Here is a 21,220-nt window from a genome sequence, read left to right on the forward strand (position 1 = left end):
GAGAGCTAGTTTCTCCTTAGTGGAAGTCGACCAATATTTTCTGAAATGATCTCATGTCTATAATGACTGCAAGAACATTTGTATTATTATTATTATTTATTTATTTTTTTTCATAATCATTTGTGTGAAACAGTGTACAAATAAATATATATTTTTTTCATATCAAGGGCCAAGTGTGAGAAGGTGCCTTGTGCAAAAAAGAAAAATCTACAGGAGAACAATGTTTACAGCTTGACAATTTCATTCTACAAATTCTTTCCAAGTATGTGGTGGTGGTTGATATCATTCGATGAAGAATTTATTCAAGTTCAGTAGAATAAACTTACCAAAATGTAAAACAGTTAAAATGTGAGATGGAATGCACAAGGAACCTTTTCCCAGTAAGTATAAAAATCGAGCATCCTGCAACGAGGAACCCAAAATTTTGTCCAATTCGGCAGAAGATTGAAATGAAAAACATATATTTGAAGACGTCCTGAAGTGGTTCATTGAATCAAAAAAATCACCAATATTCATATTTTGAAAATCAATTACATCTTGTACGTATTGTTGAATTTTTGATTTTCAGTGTATATTGACTTATTGAGTGAATATTGATGAAGTATTGAGAAACATGTGAAACAAACGTCAATCAAATGTATTTTGATTAATTAACAATAATTATCAAAAACACATCTTACAATTAAATGATCAATGAATCAAAAAGTATATATGTATTATTCATCCTTATTGAGAATAGAATAATTATTAATAAAACAACTTACAAAATTAAAATGAAGAAACAAATATTTGTAAAAAATAAATCAATTATTGATTTGAATCATGACAACATCTGTTGCGTGATCGTATGTATTTCCATCAATATTCTAGGCTAATGAAATCTAACAAGATGTTTTATCAACCAGTATTGATGGCGGACTGGTTGAACCATTGTTTTGTGCAACAGTGTTTGCTATTCCAGTTTCCAGTAATTATACTGAATAGATTCAATTTGATTTCGTTTCATGTATGTGTAGTAGTTGGTAGGTATGTCAAGTTAGGTTAGTGTCTCCAGTTTGTAGACACTAATACCTTGACACCAGTTGTGGTAGTATTAATGTCCGCAGTCATAGATATGCTCGCACACGTCATCTCAGTACCCCCCCCCCCCCCCTTAGAAAGGGCATTAACAGAAAAATGGAGACTAATGCTAACAATAGGTAGGTGTTTATAATCTTCTATATGTAATGTGATCAAACTCAACAATGAAATGATCCACATTGTAGTTTAATTGGAACTTCAAATATTGCATTCTGTTGTGCAAATCAACATAATCATGAAAATTATTCTGAGCAAAAAGTTTCTTCAATTCTTCATAAGTTTGATGGGCATTAAGTATGTGATTTACTTGTTTGCTGATTGGGAAGGTTACAGATGCACGTAAGTATTATACTACCTGAGTGTCACACATTACCCTCCTAGATGGGGATATATTGATATCCACACCACATTCTGATTGAATAAAGGGGTAGAGGTTCGCGGCTCTCAGCTCCAGGCCCACCATATTATCCCAATTTTAAAGTTTTGTTTACCTTTTAAAAGTTTGTGGCTCTGAAACTGTCTCGCCATGAAGTTAGGGGTTATGTTAGCTTTGTAGATTTCTATCCATTGGGCTGGTGTTGGTGGAACCTGAACAATATTTCCTTGACCTTGTGCCATTTTAGGGGATGATTGTTAGCTGAGGCAATACTTGGGTACACTATGCAACCAGTTTATTTTTATTTTAGAAGTTAGATTATGTGATTTTTTACTAGAATTGTGTTATTTTAATCGATTTGAGGCATTATACTGCATAAAAAATAATGGTTGATGTTAGGTGATCCTATATATTTCCATCAATATTCTAGGCTGATAAAATCTAACGAGATGTTTTATCAACCATTATTGATGGCAGACTGGTTGAACCATTGTCTTGTGCAACGGTGCTTGCTATTCCAGTAATTGTACTGAATAGATTCGATTGGTTTTCGTTTCATGTGTATGTGTAGTAGTTGGTAGGTATGTCGAGTTAGGTTGATATCTCCAATTTGTAGACACCAATACCTTGACAACATTGTATTTCTCATCATTGTTTCCTCCTTCAAATATAGTTCTTCTTGCGGAGTAATTGAGCCTGATATTCAGAGAGCAATGTATTTCACTTTTTTAGATGCAGATAACACTTCATAGTATGATCTATAAATATCAGAGATAACTCCCTCTTTTACCGTATCCATGAGGTCTCTTTTTCTTGCAATGGAGATAGGAAGTTTTTCTTTGTATGCAGTTGTTGGTAGAGTAAACGATTTAAAGTCTTCAATATTTACAGAATTTCAAATAATTACCTCTCATTAAAAATTTTCAGATCGGACATCATACTTGAAATGCAACCACTTCCAATTTCTAACCAAATGGAACACCTTAATTAACGTTCAACCAACAGATGCTCTTAGTTTTCTCGGTATCCTTCTTACGATTCACAAACAACTTTTTAGTGAGACCACAGACGTCATAAAAATTGTTGTAATAGAGAGGCTTCACATCATAAGGCATGAAACACTAAACAAATATACAATTTAAAAACAAACTTAAAACTTTTTAAGGTTATAGGTACAGTTTAAAACTTAAAAAAATGGAAATGATTGCGATTAGTGATTAAAATGAGAGTTAATGAATGCTGCCTTGATATCTTTGGCTGTGGCTCTGTGATGAAGAGCAGGTCTGACAGGTACCTCTTCCTTGTCAATTTCAATTTCCAAAGGTAAATCAAATTCTTGCATACTGTAGAGCTTCATGCAGATGTTATGTAAACAAACACACACTGTGATAACAGATAGCAAGGTATTTAACTTCAGTGCACTTTTCTTAGAGAGACAAGTGAAATGTCTTTAAATAACGCCAAAAGTTCTGCAAATAAACAATATATGAGTTCATAATTATAGCACATAAACATTAGGGAATTGATATTGATATCTAACCTTTCAATGGGATTTTGAGTCAGAATTTTGGCCCAGTTGTACCTATTTCCTGTCATAGTAATTGGGTTTAATAGAGGGGTATACCCACTGTCTCCTACTATAGGATTCCTGTAATGAATATGACATTATTTGATTTTTATTTAGGATAACATATGATTCAATTGAAAATTTACATTTTGATTTTCTACCATTCAAGGTGTGGTTTTCAAATTTAAACTTGACTACTGAATTGTCAAAGATCCTGCTGTCATGTACACTTCCTGGCCACCTAGTAACCAGGTCATATATAATCAAGTCAGGACCACAGACTGCCTGAACATCCTTCTTAGCAGATTAGATGGGAATATGTGTGTAGTCAATCAACCCAATAACTCTTGGAAATTGTTTGATTGCATAAAATTTCTGCTGAATTTGCTGCAAATTTGCTGAAAATTTAATTATGCCTTCATAATGCCAGCATATTGCTATAGCAACCTTTTTAACTATCCTACTTATAGTGGATTGATCCAATCCCACAATATCTGCTCTGGCAATCTGAAAGAAAAGTACATTAGGACAACAATCATAAAATATGCCAACCTTCTATCAACCTAGTTACTTTTTACATACTTGAAAAGATCCAGTAGCAAAATAACGCACAGCACATAGTAACTATAGCAGCTCCAGAACTGGGCACCCAGAAATACTTTTAGGTTACAACGCATTAGCAACCATCTGGAGTATGTAGTCAGTCATATCATTTTTTGAGAATCTGTACAATATTCATGCATTAGTTATGATTGCATTTCATCATGTAATCATCAGTATAATTATGTATGTACCTATAATGTCTCATGAGCTGCAGTTTAGTATATTCTTCCATTGGATTACTGTGGTCATAGAGAAATCTCTGGTGCACCTGGAGGAGTTGTGTAACTTCTGCAGCATGAGTATATTCTCCATTGGGATCGATAAATAATTGAGCCATTGCTCTCTAATGTTGGGATCTAGAGGAATCCTGTAACATGAACTTACACAATGAAACTTTTTGTTCTATTAGACAAAATATATCACTCGAGAAAAACATCTGTGGTGATTAAAATGTTTACTTAAAAATACACTGCAAAATCTTTATTATTCAGCCCAAAAAATCAAATATCACAACAAATCATAAATAAAAATATAAATTAATCCTTTCATACTAAATTTATAATTAAATAAACATATGTGACTGTCCGCAATAAAACCGACCATCCGTCTCAAAAAATTGAAAATTTTTTTTTTGCAAATTTTTGTTCCCTAAACCATTTAAGGCCCAAAAATAGGCGAAAAAACATTTTCGATTTTTTGCGACGGATGGTCGGTTTTATCGCGGACGGTCACATATTACTATTTGCATTATTAGGATTAATTTGGTTTTTTACCATAAATTTGTAGTATTGAGCTTTCATTTTGTATGCCTCCTTCTTGCAGTTCAGCACTTCACTCCTTATGTCAGCTGTGGCTTTCATTTCAGCTTTTTTTATGAGGAGAAGATCACTGTAGGTAAATTCTGGCGCTTTTCTCTTGCCTCTTAGTAGTTCAGTCCCTGCACTACTCTTTCTACTTGATGTCTGGCCAGCTAGTGAGGTCATTTGATTCTCAAGAGCTGACTTCCAGAAGAAATTATAAAATAAATTACTAAATTAGTTTAATACATTTACTGAAGTAACTGAAAATACGATAACATGATGAAGTTAAAAAGTTGATAGAATGAGAAATGTCAAATATCCTACCACACGATATCATCAAAAGAATCAATAATTTGAAAGAGGGGGTAAGGAGAGTTTGAATTTTTTAAAACAATCTATGTACATTTAAAGGTAAAACTGTAAGTATCTTGAACATCTCCTTGTTGTGTTGATGATTGTGAAGGCATTTGTGATGGTAGTTTAGAGGTGAGTTGACCACAGCTGTAGTAGTGGAAGGGAGTACAGCCAACACAAGTGCAGGCAAATTTGGCAGAGTATGGTTGACCTGTGATGAGGTAGGGCCAGATTGGCACAAATTGTTCATCCACCTATGCTGCAGCACGTATGTGAGATAACCAGTCCTCGAAATCTATTTGGTTTGTCAAACAAATACTCGGGAAATCTACTTTCCTTTGTTTCCAAGTCCTTCACTCAATTTCCTTGCCACCAGGAACACCATTTCCATTTAAAACTCTTATTTTCTGCATAAATCTGTGATTGCTATCCTTTACAGAGTGAATTTCTAGGTCTAATGTATCTGACATAATGCCCATAAGGGGTCTACACTGGCAGTGTGCTCTATAATACCACCATTAGTGACCATACCTTCCCTTTTTTCCATGGTGAGGGGTTTTCTGAAATCACTTCACATTACACCAGCATTTTTTGATCGCCAACTCAAAATGCCTATATGAAAGGTATTTTCAGGTATACTTAACTACTTCATTAATAAATTAAGAGTACTCCTTGATACATATACTATAAACCACAAAACAAATTATAAATACTTTATAATTCAACTATAAAATCAGAAAAAGTGTAATATTGCAGGGAAAATTATAACTAAGCAAACCTAAAGTATGATAAAAATGTTTGTTTACATTATGTCTTACACCAAAGATGGCAGACAATTCTACCTAAGTGTACTCCTTGATACATATACTATAAACCACAAAACAAATTATAAATACTTTATATTCCACTATAAAATCAGAAAAAGTGTAATATTGCAGGGAAAATTATAACTAAGCAAACCTAAAGTATGATAAAAATGTTTGTTTACATTATGTCTTACATCAAAGATGGCAGACAATTCCACCTAAGTGAAGCTATAGGGCCCTAATTTGGATGGTGCTTGACACTGATTATTGGAAGACAACTATGTGATTTCATCAACTTCTTCTGCTGGATCTAATTAATAAAACATTATGAAAAATCAACTATAATATGCACAATAGACACCTAGTTAACATTATATCACTGTAGCATAACTTATGTACTTTATAAATTAGAATCCATTGATCTAGCCATGAGAGTGTCTTTTAAAAAGAGCATTTGATGGTAAAATGGCCATGTAGGCTAACTGTTTTTTAGCTGCTGATCCTGAATGCATTGCACTTACTTGGTTCAACAGGTTGATGCGGAATGCCTCTCTCAAGGACTCCCATTTTTTTTTTGAACAGTTCTCACTGCAAATAAGAAGTAAAGCACAAAAATAGAATTGTATTGGAGAATTAAATGAAGCCATTGTCTGAATTTAAATAACTTCATACTTTGACCTTTACCACTTATACTCATAATGTTAGCCACCTCTTTCCAAGTGGTATTTAAAATGTGAGAGTTGTGATGCGAGGGATGTGATTTATCTCATAGCACAGCATTGGTCTGCACCACATTAATTAAAGTTTCAATGTCCATATCTTATTTTATAATTTTTCTAATAAAAATGTAACAATCACAATTATTTACAATAACTAGTGTTTAAGTAAAGCACAGAAATAGAATTGTATTGGAGAATTAAATGAAGCCCTTGTCTGAATTTAAGTAACTACATACCTTGACCTTCACTATTTATACTCATAATGTTGGCCACCTCTTTCCAAATGGTATTTAAAATTTATGAGAGTTGTGATGCGAGGGATGTGATTTGTCTCATAGCACAGCATTGGCCTGCACCACATTAATCAAGGTTTCAATGTCCATATCTTATTTTATAATTTTTCTAACAAAGATGTAACAATCACAATTATTTATAATAACAAGTGTTTTATTTCAAGTCTGCTTGGCTTAGGTATTGCTTAAGCTATGCCTAAACTGACTAGAACTAAGCAATGTTTTAGGATAAGAAAACATGGCTTAGCATCACACATTGTTCAAAGTTAGGCAATGGCTAAGCAGTGGTTTTAGGATATCTGCCTAATTCATCTTTTAGAAATCATGTCATCAGCTCCAGAGAAAATCCTTTCACTCTGAGCTGAGCTTGCTGGAATCAATCAAACTTTGAAAGCAACGTCTTTCAGCTCTGGTAAATGATCATAATTCAACTAGAACTGTAATGGATTCACATCAATTTTTTCCATGTCTTCATTAAGATATTATGCATTTTAAAGAATGGTCATTTCTGCGCAAAAATTTATGGTTGAACTTTTTTGTTTCTGTTTCTTTGGCTGTTGCAAATTCAATACATGTCAAAATACACCTAATTCTAATCACAGCAAGAAGGAAAAAACAGATTAAAAAAATGGTAAATTTTGAAGAATAGGTATTAAAAATATTTGAAATACTAATTGTCTTAATACAAAACTTTTGTAGAACATTTATTTCAATGCAGCATGTCATTGAACTTCGAGTACCCATCATGTTGGAGTATCTGTTTTCTTGCATTTTTATTCCGAGTAATTGCATAGTTTTTACTTGGTGTGATACCCATATTCCAATTTCAAAGACATACTGCATTGAAACTAACTAACCCAGGTGTCCTACAAAAATTTCTTAGCATGGAAATTGGGGGAGTTGGAGAATGCGCCTCAATTTTTGAGAATCTTGCATTATGCTAGTGATATCTTGCCTTTTTATGACTGTTGAAAATGGTGAAGGGGTATACCTATTTTAAAAGTATTTTTTTTTTAATTTTTACAAATACAAATAACATGGCACAGAGATAATTTGTGAATTAGGTATTCTCATCTGATATTGTTTTTTTGCTATTTAAAAATCTGCATTGTCAGTTTTATATTGTGTACTATGTACCATGTAGGAATATTTGTAGGATTACTTGTAGATTTATAATTGCAATTTTGATTATTTAACAGAATGATGATTCTCAATTACCCATATCCTTATTCCTCTTTTCATTAAGGAACGTTACTAGTTGGGTAATGGCTTCTGTTACCATAAATTTATCCTAACCTTTGTTAAATTACACTTTTCGCCGAGGTGAAGGAGACTGTGGCTGTGAACGAGTCATTAAGAGGAAGCGGTTATAATGATGTAATGTTAGGCCATTACTGGGTGCACCATAAACATATTCGTTGAACGTGATGAAAAAAAATTAGCATACGTGTGTATCTACTCATTTTATTCTTTTTATCGAGCTGTAATGATTTTCCAATTAAACATTTGCTCAATGAAGGGACAAAGGAATTGAAAATTTTTCAGGGCGTTGATTACCTTGCGTACCTATTTTATAGGTTCATACCCATACGGTTATTGCAACAGTTAAGTTTTTAATGATGAAGGGAGTAGGGTAAATGTTTATATTTTGCGAGCACCCTATGTCCTAAATTGTCGCTTGGCTTCGATTTGAATATTAATCACAAGAACGCAGTGTGGTCACAGTCTGTACTTGTTAAGCCAGATGTTACATATACTAGCTTTTGGAGTCGCTGTGCAAAACATTCTTCTCCGCACTGGACACATTAATTTTAAACATAATCCATTAATATAGCCGAAATCTGCTGTTTAGAAACTTTGAAAAGTTATAAACTTTATATCTGTGTAAAGTTTAAATGCGTTTTATAAAATTGCGTACGTATCGCAATGAGAATGGAATTGCGAGTTTGTAAATTTTACACTAACAAATTGTCTGCGAGAGGGTTCTCCAGGTAACATTAGCATTGTTACTTTGTTGCATTGGTTTTAGTTACGTTGTTTTTTTCAACGCTGATGCGGGAAACTTTCAACATAGATAGCATTTTCACACGTTTATCAGGTAATCCAAAACTTCGAATCGATAAAGAACCCCCAGTTTTTCTTCAAATGTTCAGGAAGTTTAATTTAAGACGCCTTACAGTCGACATAACGTAACCATCTAAACTGTCGATAAGGGAGCCATTTCTTCAAAGTTAATCGTCTTCGAAATGCCACCATTCCTCCCATCACTGTAACAAAAACCTTCTTAATGGCTTGAATAATGTTCCGCTTAAACTTGAAAATAATGCAAAATAGATTCTTGTTCGTTGTTAAATCATAATATTTTTTGCTTTCAATATCTTTCGTCTTCGGTTTTGTTTAATATTCCAAAAATGTTGGGAAACTTTCTTTTCGGATACGATTCTACGAGTAGGTATATTGGAATGTTTATTCGTTTATTGAACGAATTTCCCGTTTTTGTGTATCAATAAGATGATGTCGATGATTATGTTTACTCGTACATTGTAGACTGGTATACTATTTACAAAGATGTTGAAATGCATGCAAAAAATTGAGTAGGTAGCTATGTTTACTAGTGTTTTGACACATTTTGGGTGAATGTACTCTCATGAAAATAGTTTTCAATAAGATGTAACAAATTTCTATAATTTAGAAAAAAAATTAAATACTTATGCTTTTCTATTGTGAACAATATAATTATCTAATGTGGTACCTACTAGAGTAATAATTTTCACCTTCATTGTTGTATCCTAATGTCAACTTGATTTCGTAAAATAATTCTCTCGCAGATTTTATAATAAACGTTTTTTTAATACTTACGTGTTTTTGACTTTATTTTAAGATGAGAAATCTTGAAATCTTGTAGAGAGTTCAAATTAAATAGTGAGTATTCATCGCTTGCTCTGAACGAAGCTGCAGTCAATCCGGTAAGTTAGAAGATAGAACGACGAAGGGTGAGGAATTTCCATTGTGACGAAATTCGGCGAAATTTCGGTTGATTTTTCAACGTCAAAAATAGTGAGTTGAGTAAAATTTGGAAAAATTTCAGTCTTTTTCAACATCAGAAATGCTTTCCTTTTTAGTTCTTGGATTGAGAATATTTGAGAGCTCTTGCTCATAATTCGTTGTAATTGAATCATCTTCCTTTTTTTACTTTTTAAAAATTACTTATTGTGCTTTGAAAATATTGTTCAAACTCAAGTGTGAAGGGTGACCTCAGATCAAAAATGTAGCTTTTCAAGCACATTCTAAAATGAGATAACAGTATTCGAAAGTGGCTGCCTCCGTTTTGTGCTGTATAATTTAGTCTGTTTTTTTTTTTTTTGAAAATTGATATGCTATAAAATAAGTGTTTGAAGTCTTCAAATATATAAAATGTTGAAGTTATAAAAAACGTTTAAGAATTATTGCTTCACCTACCGATCAAATTATGAATTTTTCAACAATTTTGCCCACGTTTCGCTGAGATTAAATTTGATTCTATTATTCAAATTTTCAAAAATTTGCAAGAATGGAAAAAATGAATTACAAAATTTCGAAATATTGCCAGACCGGTTGTTAAAATTACATCACTTTGAAAAATTACTGAAAGAAATTGAAACCCGTATTCCAAATTTCAAAGTTTAATAAATATTCCAAAAAGTTTCATTTTTTTTCAACGTAGAAATTATTAAATAGGGGACCCGACGCGGGTGTAAATTTTTTTCTGTGGTTTTACGTAACAAATTGAGCATTTAAAATATTAATTGAACTACACTAGTCGTTTGAAACGAAAATATATTCGGTTTTATAGTTTCGGCAATTTTTATTTTTATTTTTTGTCTCGAGTTTCGTGTAGGTACCTACCTATCTATCTACCTACCTACTTCTTTATTTTGTTTTCTAAAAGCGATAACTCATAAACAGTGAGTAAGTATTAATTTCTCATAGTTTTATTTGCAGTATCTGTGAACATTCGGTTTCAAGAGTATAGCTACCCAAAGGTAAGTCCAAATATACATAATAATGTACAGTCGTGAAGAAATGAATAAAGCAGAAAAAGGAGTAAGTATTCAAATTCAGCTCACTCAAGTACCTTGTTAGCGATGTGCCATTTGAAATTGGCAATTTTTTATTATTTTGAACATGAAGGTGTCAGTGGGAAGGTGGGGAGCGAGGTAGAGAGGTAGAGACGTTAAGTAAAAAAATGAGTCAACATTCGAACTTCGCGCTTTCAAACTAATAACAATCTACGCGTTACTTCGTTTTAAAATTATTTCGAAATTGAAGGCTTTTGTGTCCCCCCTCCCCTCCCCCATCAAGAATGTAGTCTTATCATTTCAAAAATTAGTTTGTGAGAAAGACGATGAAAAATGGTCTTCGCCCGCGATCATGTTAAATTTTTAAATTATATGTAAGCTCAAAGTCTTATAACTAAAATTTGAATGTGGCACCTCAAAAATAAAATAAAAACGCAAAAAAATTTACTCCAAGTTCAATCAATCTCTAGATATGGACTTTCGCAGAACGTATTTGGTAGGTAGCTTGGTGAGAAATCGCCTAGAAAAGTAGGTGTCAAAAGAATTGCATACTCGGTTTGCCGTAAATAATACATGCGGTAATTGCTTCGGATATGATTCTGTGTATTTTTGGCATTAGTGGGCAGAATCGCGTAATAGTATATTACATACCAAGTTCAATAATGTGGGTGATTATAAACGAGTGCGAATTGCAGGACGAGCCGAAGGCGAGGACTGCAATTCGCGTACGAGTTTATAATCACCCACATTTTTTGAACTTGTGTGTGTAATGTATTTTATTCAATACATGCATATAAATATACACAATTATACCATCAATGTTTAGACGTGAAGAAGCGTTTTTATGAGTCGACACGACAACCGAAGTATGCGTAGTGCGTACTCGCAGATAAAGTGCGTAGCCGAAATGATAAAAGGAAAACAAGCTTAGGGCGAGGAGGGAGGGGGAGGTGGAGGATCTCCTGTTTCTGCTACAATTTTTTCCCCGTAATAATCGGACTTTGTCACCTTCCGCGTCATCCCAAACAATAGGATTCGAGCAGTGCGGCCACGTAATGAATGTTCATTATTTTCCTAGGACAATAATGTGAACATTATTTTCGTTTCATTTAGTCGCTCATAAAAACGCACTTTTCGCGTCTAGTATTGGTGGTATAATTGTGCGTTTATATGCCTGTATTGAATAAAAATTTATTCGAATCCCGAATCACAAATCACCTTCAATTTCAGCGATTCTTATCGCCAATTCGAATCCATTTTTTTTTTAACCTGTCATTTTTTTTGAAGATAGGCAAATTTATTTATTTTCATATTTTGAATTCACTTATTTAAAATTGAGGTTAAACATGAAATCAAAAAACACTATTTTTATCGGTTGGAAAAAGTTCGAAAATTGAACTGAAAGACGAAAAACTGATTTGAATCACGAACGATACTTTATTTTCGTGATTCGAATTTTCGAATCAGTTCGAATCATTGATTCCTAAGAATCGCTTCAAGAATGTTTCGAATCAGGAATCGCAAATAAAGATGCACGATTTGAATCGCGCCCACTCCAGATTTTTAGTCACTATACATAGGTACAAATATTGATTGGATGAAATCGGGGAAGAGAGGGGTCAAATCCAAACATCCCTCTCTCCTAATTTTTTTATGTGAAAAAAAGTCTCAATGCGTAAATTTATTTTCTGCAGTATTGCAAATAAAATAATAATAAGTGGGTGGTTCTTATCCGCATATTCTTGTCGCAAGTGTTCCAATAATTTTAGGGGAACAAAACTGTTCGATGGAATTTGACCCTTTAAATGATATCCAATCGAGATTTTTATAATAACTGTACCAGAAACACGTAGAATCTTGTGAGCTAAATTGTATTATTGAGAATTTTTTCACTCGGGCGATTAAAATGAGAATTCAGAGAATTTTTGGAGAAAAGGAAGAGATTTTCCGAAAGGGTGGGATAAAAAGTCACCTTAACTTATTTTTTTCATTTTTAGTTCAAAATTCATAATTATCATAATCAATTATCAAAACGGTTTTTAGAAAAAAATGCAGGGCGGAGGCTTTTTTCATTCAATTTTCCAGTCAAATGACGCGATTTTTTTCAATAAAATTTTTAGACATCATTTTTTTCAATTTTTTAATGAGATTATGATTAATTTTCATTCGTAGGTACTTTTAAAATTTTTTAAAAATTTTGTTGTCTTGTTTTCTCGCGTTCAGTTTTCTTCATCATTTTTCCAATTTCCATAATTTGACGTGGAACTGCTTTGCTTACATATATAAAAACATTACGAACGAATTGAAATTTGATTTAATTAGGTATTATTTAGGTACTTAATGTTTTTTATCGAGTAGAGAATTGAAGTTTTTGAAATTGGTTGAACATGTTTTGAATTTTTTTTTGAATTTCAGAACATATTCCGTGTAATTTAAAAAAATATTGAAACTGTACTATTAAGTATGTTAAAAAAATTCACTTTCCAAAAAAATTGTTCATAAATATTTTAATGATCGTGTTTTTGACGTACAGTAACGATTTTTGAAATCCCTTGAACTGGAAAATAATCGATGAGAATTATTTCCTAATGGTCTTGTTGAACAATGATTAGTTTACACCTTTTTTACACGATTTTTGTTCATTTTTATTTCTAGTACATAGGTACCTATAATTATTTCCAAAATTACAAAAAAATAAATTTGAAGGCATCCTAATCCGAGCTGATGAGAGTAAATTTTGAAAATGTTGGTACAACTTTCATCAGATTTCTAGATATGAATTCAATAGAAAATGAGCAATAGCTCTTGAGTAAACTCTTGTACACAGTCTAATAAGTACTCGTATACTTACCTACCTACCACGTACCTATAAGTACGTGTTTGGCTCAGATGATAACTTCAAACTCTGAAATATTATCCACCCATAACGTAATATGTACCAAAGAAACGAATAAGAAATCATAAAACAAACGAAAAAAAAATACTAAATCAAAGAGGATTTAAAATTCAAGAATAATATAAAAGTACGAGTATTAAGTTTTGTCGTAAATTCTTCGGTTGGAAATATTCTAGTAACGCTTTCAGGTATAAACAAAAGCTTTTCACAAACTTCTGAAACGCGTTTAAAAGGGAAACAATCCAAATTGATGGGATGGATTAAGCCGAGCTTAACAATTTGACATGAAAACCCGCAGCGTTCATAAATTTACTACACACCTTATCTGAAGACAAACATGCCACCGAGGAATTCCTAATGACCAGTCTTTATTCCCTACAGATAATTTTCTGGGCTAATTTCTCTGCAGCGTATCTACGAGTATATATTTCAATCGTAATTCGCTTTCAACGAGTTGTCGTAAAACTCAATTTTTGTAAGTGTGTAACGAGAGGATAACATTTTTTTCTTGAAACAAATTATTTATAATTCGAGATATTTTTTTTAGAGGAGATTTGTTTACTCAATTATTACAGGCCTATATTGGAAAGGTAGGTAATATGTCAAGTTATCGTATTCAAGATTTTGTTCCGAAGTAGGTAAGTACGAGTAAATTAATATTGAAATTCGCAAATGATTTTGGTATTTCATTCATCGATGTAAAAGTCATTTAGATGTAGGTGGAAAAGAAACACGACCGAGGTAGGTAGTTAAAAGACGTGCGGTTAATTATGAAAGCGTAAAAGCAGTGGAAACCGATTTCCTTCCGATAATTACAGGAATTGGCTTTCGTGTTTATAATAAGCCTGCCATTTTACACTACAAACACGAGTTTTTTTCAACTCGTGCAATATTAGATACCTTTACAGTTTGACTTTGCCACCTTAACTTCGCATTGAATAACTTGTTAAGCGTAATTAACCTACAACGTTACCTCTTAATTAACGAACAACCCTTTTTAATCCTTTCATTTTCTGCTAAAGCTTTAACTTCAGCTTTTCTATCGCAATGTTATATCCTATAATTTAAAATAGCCATATGCTTTCATTACATTCGAATCATTTTGAAATATTTACACTTAGGTAATTAACGCCGATGTTTCGGTTAATGAGTATAGGCTTAAGCAGGTACCTACCTATGTTCCATTCTATCGCTGAGCAAACATTTTTTTTTTTTTTTTTTTTTTAATCAAATTAGAAAATAATGTTTGATGTTGAAAAAATTAATGCCATAGGCAGGTGAAGAAAGATCATCTAAATTGAGTATCTTTAAGAGTTTAAATACTTATACTTACCTATGCATACTTTTTTGTTGAAAAACGACAATCAATCAGAAATAGGTCTACGTATTCCGTCGACTAATTGGTAATTTGGCAGGTAAGTAAAGTTCTGTAATGAAATTGATCCAACCGCGTTAAATTCGAGCTATTTATTTAATTAGTAAAATGTCAAAATTTCATTACAAACTACCAGAATACCTACACACTTAGGTTGTGTTTGATATTTGCGAAACTATTTCAAGCGGTCACGTTATAACAGAAAGTTTACAGCGGTAGAATATTAACGCAAGTGTAAATATGCGAAATTACACGTTAAAAGCCAATAATTAACATCGGTAGGTGTAATCAGTGATGGGGGCTTGTTAATTATAAGACTAGTATACGTGACGCAATCTCTTCATTTGCGAAACGTGTACCTTTCTGCTTGCCTCATCATTTAGCAACGAGGAGTACGCATTTCGATGGGCCAAAATTTCTCTAAATGTAGCTAAATGTACAAATGGCAACGTTTTATTGTAATCAAACGAAGCATCCAGTATGTAAATTTATCGTTTGATATTGGATATTGTGAAGAACTATATTATACTAGTCTAGTCGTATTTTACCGTTTATTTGGATTTTAATTTTGGAGTGTGAAAAAATTTTAGGTTACTTACTTGAATTTATTATTATCTACAGTAAACTAAGAAAGGCGATTTTTTCATTTCATTGTCAATTGTACGATGAACGATTTTTGATATTCTCAAAGAGTCTAACTACGTTCGACCCTCTCGAGGGTCATCTGCAGTAGGTATATTTTTTCTAGTTTTTTTTTTTTTTTTTTTTTGAGCACTTCTGACTTCCTTATTCTGAAATTCGCGTTTGAAAATTTTCATGTCCAATATCGTTACATTTCTCAAGGGGGCAAAAACCACATTGAGATAAATGTGAAGTGAAAGGTCTTTACTCTTTATCCATAATATGACCTAACTTTTGGATTCCTTTTTATTTGCAGAACATCTCCAAGAATTCTTAAATCGAGATTTTTCTATATTGTTTGATATTTGAAATTTGACTGAATATCTTCCCTTCTCAAAATACATCTTTCTGGAGGCATTCATCATATCGTTGCTCATTTTTGACCAAATTCGTACAATTCACTGATTTTTGTAATCATTTGTGCAGATTTTTTGTGTAAAATTTTATTGAACAATTTTTTAAATTAAATTTAAACCAATTCTGATTATACAGTTTTTCACGAAATTTTTAAATAATTTCGAATTTTTCCCACAGTTTTTGAAGTTTTTCTTTATTTTTTCATTATAATTTCAGATACTTAGGTAAATTATAAAATAAAATGAATGCAGCAAATTTTTTTGAGGAATGAAAAGATACTTTTTATGGGCAATTTTAAACTTTGTGAAATTTTCCCAAATTCTTATCGGGAGATTTATATTTAAATTTCAAAGTGAATAAAATGATTGCATAATTCAACCGTAGCTAGAGTGGGCCACATAAAATATGAAAAGTAACCAGTGAGGGAGGAGGGGTTGATTGGAAACATACTTAACTGTACAATTGTGGAGAAATATTACCTACCACTGCTTCAGAATTTGTATTGTGGGACTGTGGGTATTTACTTATTGATAAGTACCTACGTATATAAGAACACCTAAGTAAATATATCTACATGTATTTTTCTCTCGTTAATTTCAGTTCGGATGCAAGTTAGGTAGGTATTTCTTTTATCAAAATTCTCCCTTTCGAGTCGAATGAATTTCGAATTCTATAACATTTCACGTACCGCAATCTGCACTGTTGAGTATTCATGTGAAAATTTTCATAAAAACTTTTTCATTCAATCCCGAACTGGAAATTGATGGGAAAATTTACTTTAATTACAAACTATTCATTTATTATAAGCCGACTCTGTTGAACAAAACGTAACTCGCGTATTACTAACGATACACTTAACTTTTAAGATTAACCTTTCTTCCACAAACCTTTAAGAAACTTACGTAAACTAAGCGTAATTATAAACTTGTTTCTTAATTAATTTCTCACAATCCTACAAAAGCTGTAACATTAATTACGAGAGCTTTCAAATGAACGTTTAATATAAAAACATTCGAATATGTAAGTGGGTTCATTGTTAAGGTGTATCTTACCTATTTTGGGATTGAATTTTATTCAAAGGTGTATTTTTCAATTAATCGGAATTATGGCCGAAAATAAGAATAAAATCACAAAAGTCGAGAGTAAAATTGTGCTGATAATGTAAGAAATTTCTCATCAGTAAAATAATGACATAAATTGTCAAGTATCTAAATCCAAAAATCAACGTAAAAAAACTGAGAAATTTTACGTAGGTACCTAGAATAGATTATCACAGTAGCGACTAGTGATTTTTTAAAAATGTGATCGCGTTTGATTAATTGAAGTATAAAATTTAAATTTTTTAGCATCATATGCTACATTAGGTATTAGTTTTAGGACAAAATAAATAATTAATATGGTGATAGTATAAAATGTTTAATACCCGACATACATACAACTTACAAGCAAGACTTTGACGTACACATCACAAAGTACAGTATTACAATACGAGTACATATAAAAAATAAATACAAATTCAGTTGCGTAACGTGGTCGATGTAGTTTTTCAAATAAGTCAAATTAAACAGCATTTTCCAACATTTCTTGCCAAGACATAGGTGTAAATGATCCTCCACCTTGACTGACGAACACAATATTTCCATCGATATACGCGTGTAATTTACCACATTTATAAACTTGTTTAGCTTCCATGTAACGATTAGGAACTGGTATCCAGAGGACTCCTTTTTCCTCACATCTCATTTGTATTCGATCCTTCATTGATAAATGAAGTTGTGACAATCTGTTCAGGTCTTCGATAGAATCCTACAAAAAAAGACGAATAAATCAGAAAATGCCGATCGAATCGGATTTCATAAAAATTAATGCGATGTTTACCTTCGGATTTGGTATCCTTGATTTACGTTCTTCGACTAAGACCGCTGGTCCACCTCGAGAAAGACTTATCATGTTCATTGCTGATCTGATATGATCTGTAAAATCAGGTCAAAAGGTCAATGACCAAGTTCAACGTATCAAATAAAATTTATTAAATCGATCATTACCGTTGACAATTGGTTGAGTTTTGATTTCATCGGGTATTTGGTTCTTCCAGCCGGTAAGCCACTGGTTAACTTGATCATTATCAGGATTCATATGTAACCAAGCATTAAGAGTTTGTAACCATTTAGGAAAGAAGCTTTGATCCAATAACTGAGCCATCGTGTGAGGAGAAATCATTCCAGCCCATTCCATTACCCATTTCCAATTATCTAGGTAGTAAAAAAGAAACAAATGAGTAAAAATAGTAAAAAATTAGATTTTTCAACTTTTTTTTTTTTTTTTTTTAGAAATTCTTACTTACCTAAACATTGCTGGTGCGGATTGATAACGAATTCAAGTAAAACGCTTCGTAATTTTGGTACGATGTTATTTACCAAAAATGCATTCATTTCTCCGGGTTCGAAAACACTCATCCATGGCTGCAACATCAATCTCGCTGATCCATCTGACGGATGCCAACTAATCAAAGCTTTGGAAAGTTTATGTCTAATAGTCGGATACACGCTGGTTTCGAAATTTTTACCTATTGAAAATGTTCGGATAAGTAAATACAACGTTTGAAAATATTCTAACGTAAAACAAGTCTCATCATCTATTTACCTAGAAACCTAATCCAAGGATATATCCACGAATGAATAGGAACACAATCGGTCAACGGATTCCATTCGTCTACATCTTGTTGAATTCTTCTTAATATGATATCTTGTAAAACATTTTCTAAAATCCCTTTTGATATAAAAGGAACCCAACTCATGATAAAATCTACCATCGGTGACCACTGACGACATTGCCACGATCTAAAAATCAGAAATAAGTTCATCGTTTTCGAGCAACGCAACTCAATAATACACACCAGATTTGCAACAAATTCAAATGTACTTACTCGGCAGCAGAACGAACACAAGGTACCCAAACATCCCACATTAGTTTATAATAAGGATTTAATAACGTTTGACCGGAATCTTCCAATTGTAAAATTGTCCTCCATTTTAAAAATTCTGGTATTGGTTTGGTGGGTTCTTCTAGAGGTTTCCAACTTTCTAAATGTTCCTTAAGCAATGGTCTAACGATATTTACAGCCAGCACAGGTACTTCGTACATACAAAATTCGTTGAAATGATTCTCCTGCAAGATTTAAGGACAATGAGATGAGTAAAAATATCGTCGAAATAATTTCACACGGAGGTAAACGATGAAAATATTACCTTCATTGAAGAGAAAATTTCTTCGGCTAGTTTCAATGTTAATGTTTTGTCTTTGGATGATTTTACGACACAATTGACCATATCGAGTAACTTGTGAAAATTATTTATCATCATTTTATCTCGAGTTAATGTTTGGCTGAGAGTTTTCGCCTGATTATCTAAAATTTTAAGGCGTTCTTCGGCTTGTTTCATTTTTTTATCGTTATCAATAATAGCCTGGAAAAAATTGATTGAACGTAATCAAGTAAAGAACTTCTTTTTTTGTGAATTGAATCAACAAACAATATTCTAACCTGTTCTGAAACGTCGACTAGTAAATTTAAATTATGTTGTAATTCTGGCATCGAAAAGTTGGTAAATTTTTTATCTTTTCTCACTTCCCATTCTTCTGCAGGCTTCTGTACTCCAGATATGGCATGATATCCAGAAAGAACTCGTTGCTCAGGTCCAGTCATATCGATTACCTTTACTTTACTCAGCTCGCTAAAAACAAAGCGATGATTTTTAAATGAAAATGGAGTATTAAAAAAGAAATTGAACTCATTATGCTTTTTTGAGAATTTTCACCTGATTTCTATTTTTTTCTTCCCAGGTTTTTTACTTTCTTCAATGACTTCATCAACGCTTTTATAAACGTAGCGTATTTTCTTTTTCGATTCTACGCCCTCCTTTCTCCACAGCGAAGTTCTTTCTGATTTTTCCATTTTTTCGCCATCGATATCTTCACCTTTTAATTTCTCGATTTTTGATACTTTAGTTTTCTTCTCAGGTCCATAAGCACCTTTTTAAAAAAATTGATTCGAGAAATAAAATTAATGACATTTCATCGCTATTCTAACGCAACATGAATATTTGAATAATAGAACATTATGAATTACCGATTGCTCCTCTGCCTTTTCTCAGATGTGCTTCAATAGGTGCTTGAATACCTTGCAAATCTTTTCCTAAACCTTTTCCCGGTTGAAAACCCATCTGATTGAAAAAACAAAACAAAACAAACGTAAACTAACGTGTTGAAAACTTAGAATCAAATGAATTCGGAAAATATTTACCTGTAGCAATAACTTCGCACCGATTCCTTTGGTATGTTTTTCCCAATTACCGACACCTTTATCAACCAACGTGATGTTTGGATCTTTATGAGTCGCTTTTCGGAAACCGGCCATTTCACTTGGATTGAATTCATTGAAATCAGGAAAACTAGGACGATTTTTCCTACCAAAAGATGGACGGACCAATTCTTCTCTGTAATACATTTTGTAAAATAATCAATTGAAAGAAAAGACGCAGTCACGTGCTAACTTTAAAATTTTAAAAAAACATACTCGCTGGAATCGGAAACAATTTCGGGTTCATCTTCATCATCTTTTTTAGCTCCATCATCACTAGAAGCAGTAGGTTTAGCACCTGGTTGATGAATACCGCCAGCGATAAAATTAACAGGAGCTTGGTAGTTCTTTTTGCCCTTAAAATGTTTACGATCTCGAGGCTCTTCATCACTGGCGTCTGAATCTTTATCAGCCCATATTCCTGTGGAGTACTCGAATAAGTAAGAAATTCAGAATGGTTAGAGATAGAATGAAAATATTATACCGTAAGTTTGTTCATTTTTGGTTAATCTACGCGTTCTGTGTTGAGCGAATTCGTAATTCAAATCATCGTCGGTGATTTCAAACTTGATGAATTCTTCATCTGCCATCTTAAAATTTTTAATAGGAAAGTACACGAATGAAATTCAACTTGAAGCTTTGTGTGTTTGATTCAGATATTTATAATCTACATAATATAAATGGAGTAAAATTTTTCACAGCTTTTCGCAGAAAGAAAAATTTGAAAAACTTGCTTATCACTGCAAATTGTGAATTATTGATAAAAAAAAAAAAAAACGAAATAAATAAAAATAAAGACCCAAGCATGGTGCCGATTATGCCCAACTGTGCCTCGTGTGTTTTTGAAAAATTCACTAGCGACTCTACATTGAATTAATATAACTAAAAGTAAAGGCAT

General features: G+C 32.5%; 1 protein-coding gene across 1 annotated transcript; it reads right to left on the reverse strand.

Annotated features, from left to right (window-relative positions):
* Positions 1-17,365: 17,365 nt before the first annotated feature.
* sip1 (septin interacting protein 1) lies at positions 17,366-21,087 on the reverse strand. The gene is made up of 13 exons (XM_065357708.1): positions 20,807-21,087; positions 20,539-20,743; positions 20,266-20,458; positions 20,092-20,185; positions 19,781-19,994; positions 19,507-19,696; positions 19,214-19,429; positions 18,892-19,133; positions 18,609-18,805; positions 18,310-18,531; positions 18,011-18,217; positions 17,844-17,938; positions 17,366-17,771 (listed from the first exon to the last, which is right to left on the reverse strand). Exons 1-13 carry the CDS (start codon positions 20,910-20,912, stop codon positions 17,526-17,528), a joined length of 2,427 nt encoding a protein of 808 aa, XP_065213780.1. The 5' UTR covers positions 20,913-21,087; the 3' UTR covers positions 17,366-17,525.
* Between the last annotated feature and the right edge of the window lie 133 nt (positions 21,088-21,220).

This window comes from Planococcus citri, chromosome 3, assembly GCF_950023065.1.
Source record: "Planococcus citri chromosome 3, ihPlaCitr1.1, whole genome shotgun sequence".
Taxonomy (NCBI): domain Eukaryota; kingdom Metazoa; phylum Arthropoda; class Insecta; order Hemiptera; family Pseudococcidae; genus Planococcus; species Planococcus citri.

Bases quoted from the DNA above. Each gene is read 5' to 3' on its own strand.
- sip1 (XM_065357708.1), bottom strand. From the start codon at position 20,912: ATGGCAGATGAAGAATTCATCAAGTTTGAAATCACCGACGATGATTTG. The intron at 20,744-20,806 runs GTATAATATTTT...AGTACTCCACAG, and splicing joins CAAAAATGAACAAACTTACG to GAATATGGGCTGATAAAGAT. The intron at 20,186-20,265 runs GTAAATATTTTC...TTTTTCAATCAG, and splicing joins GTGCGAAGTTATTGCTACAG to ATGGGTTTTCAACCGGGAAA.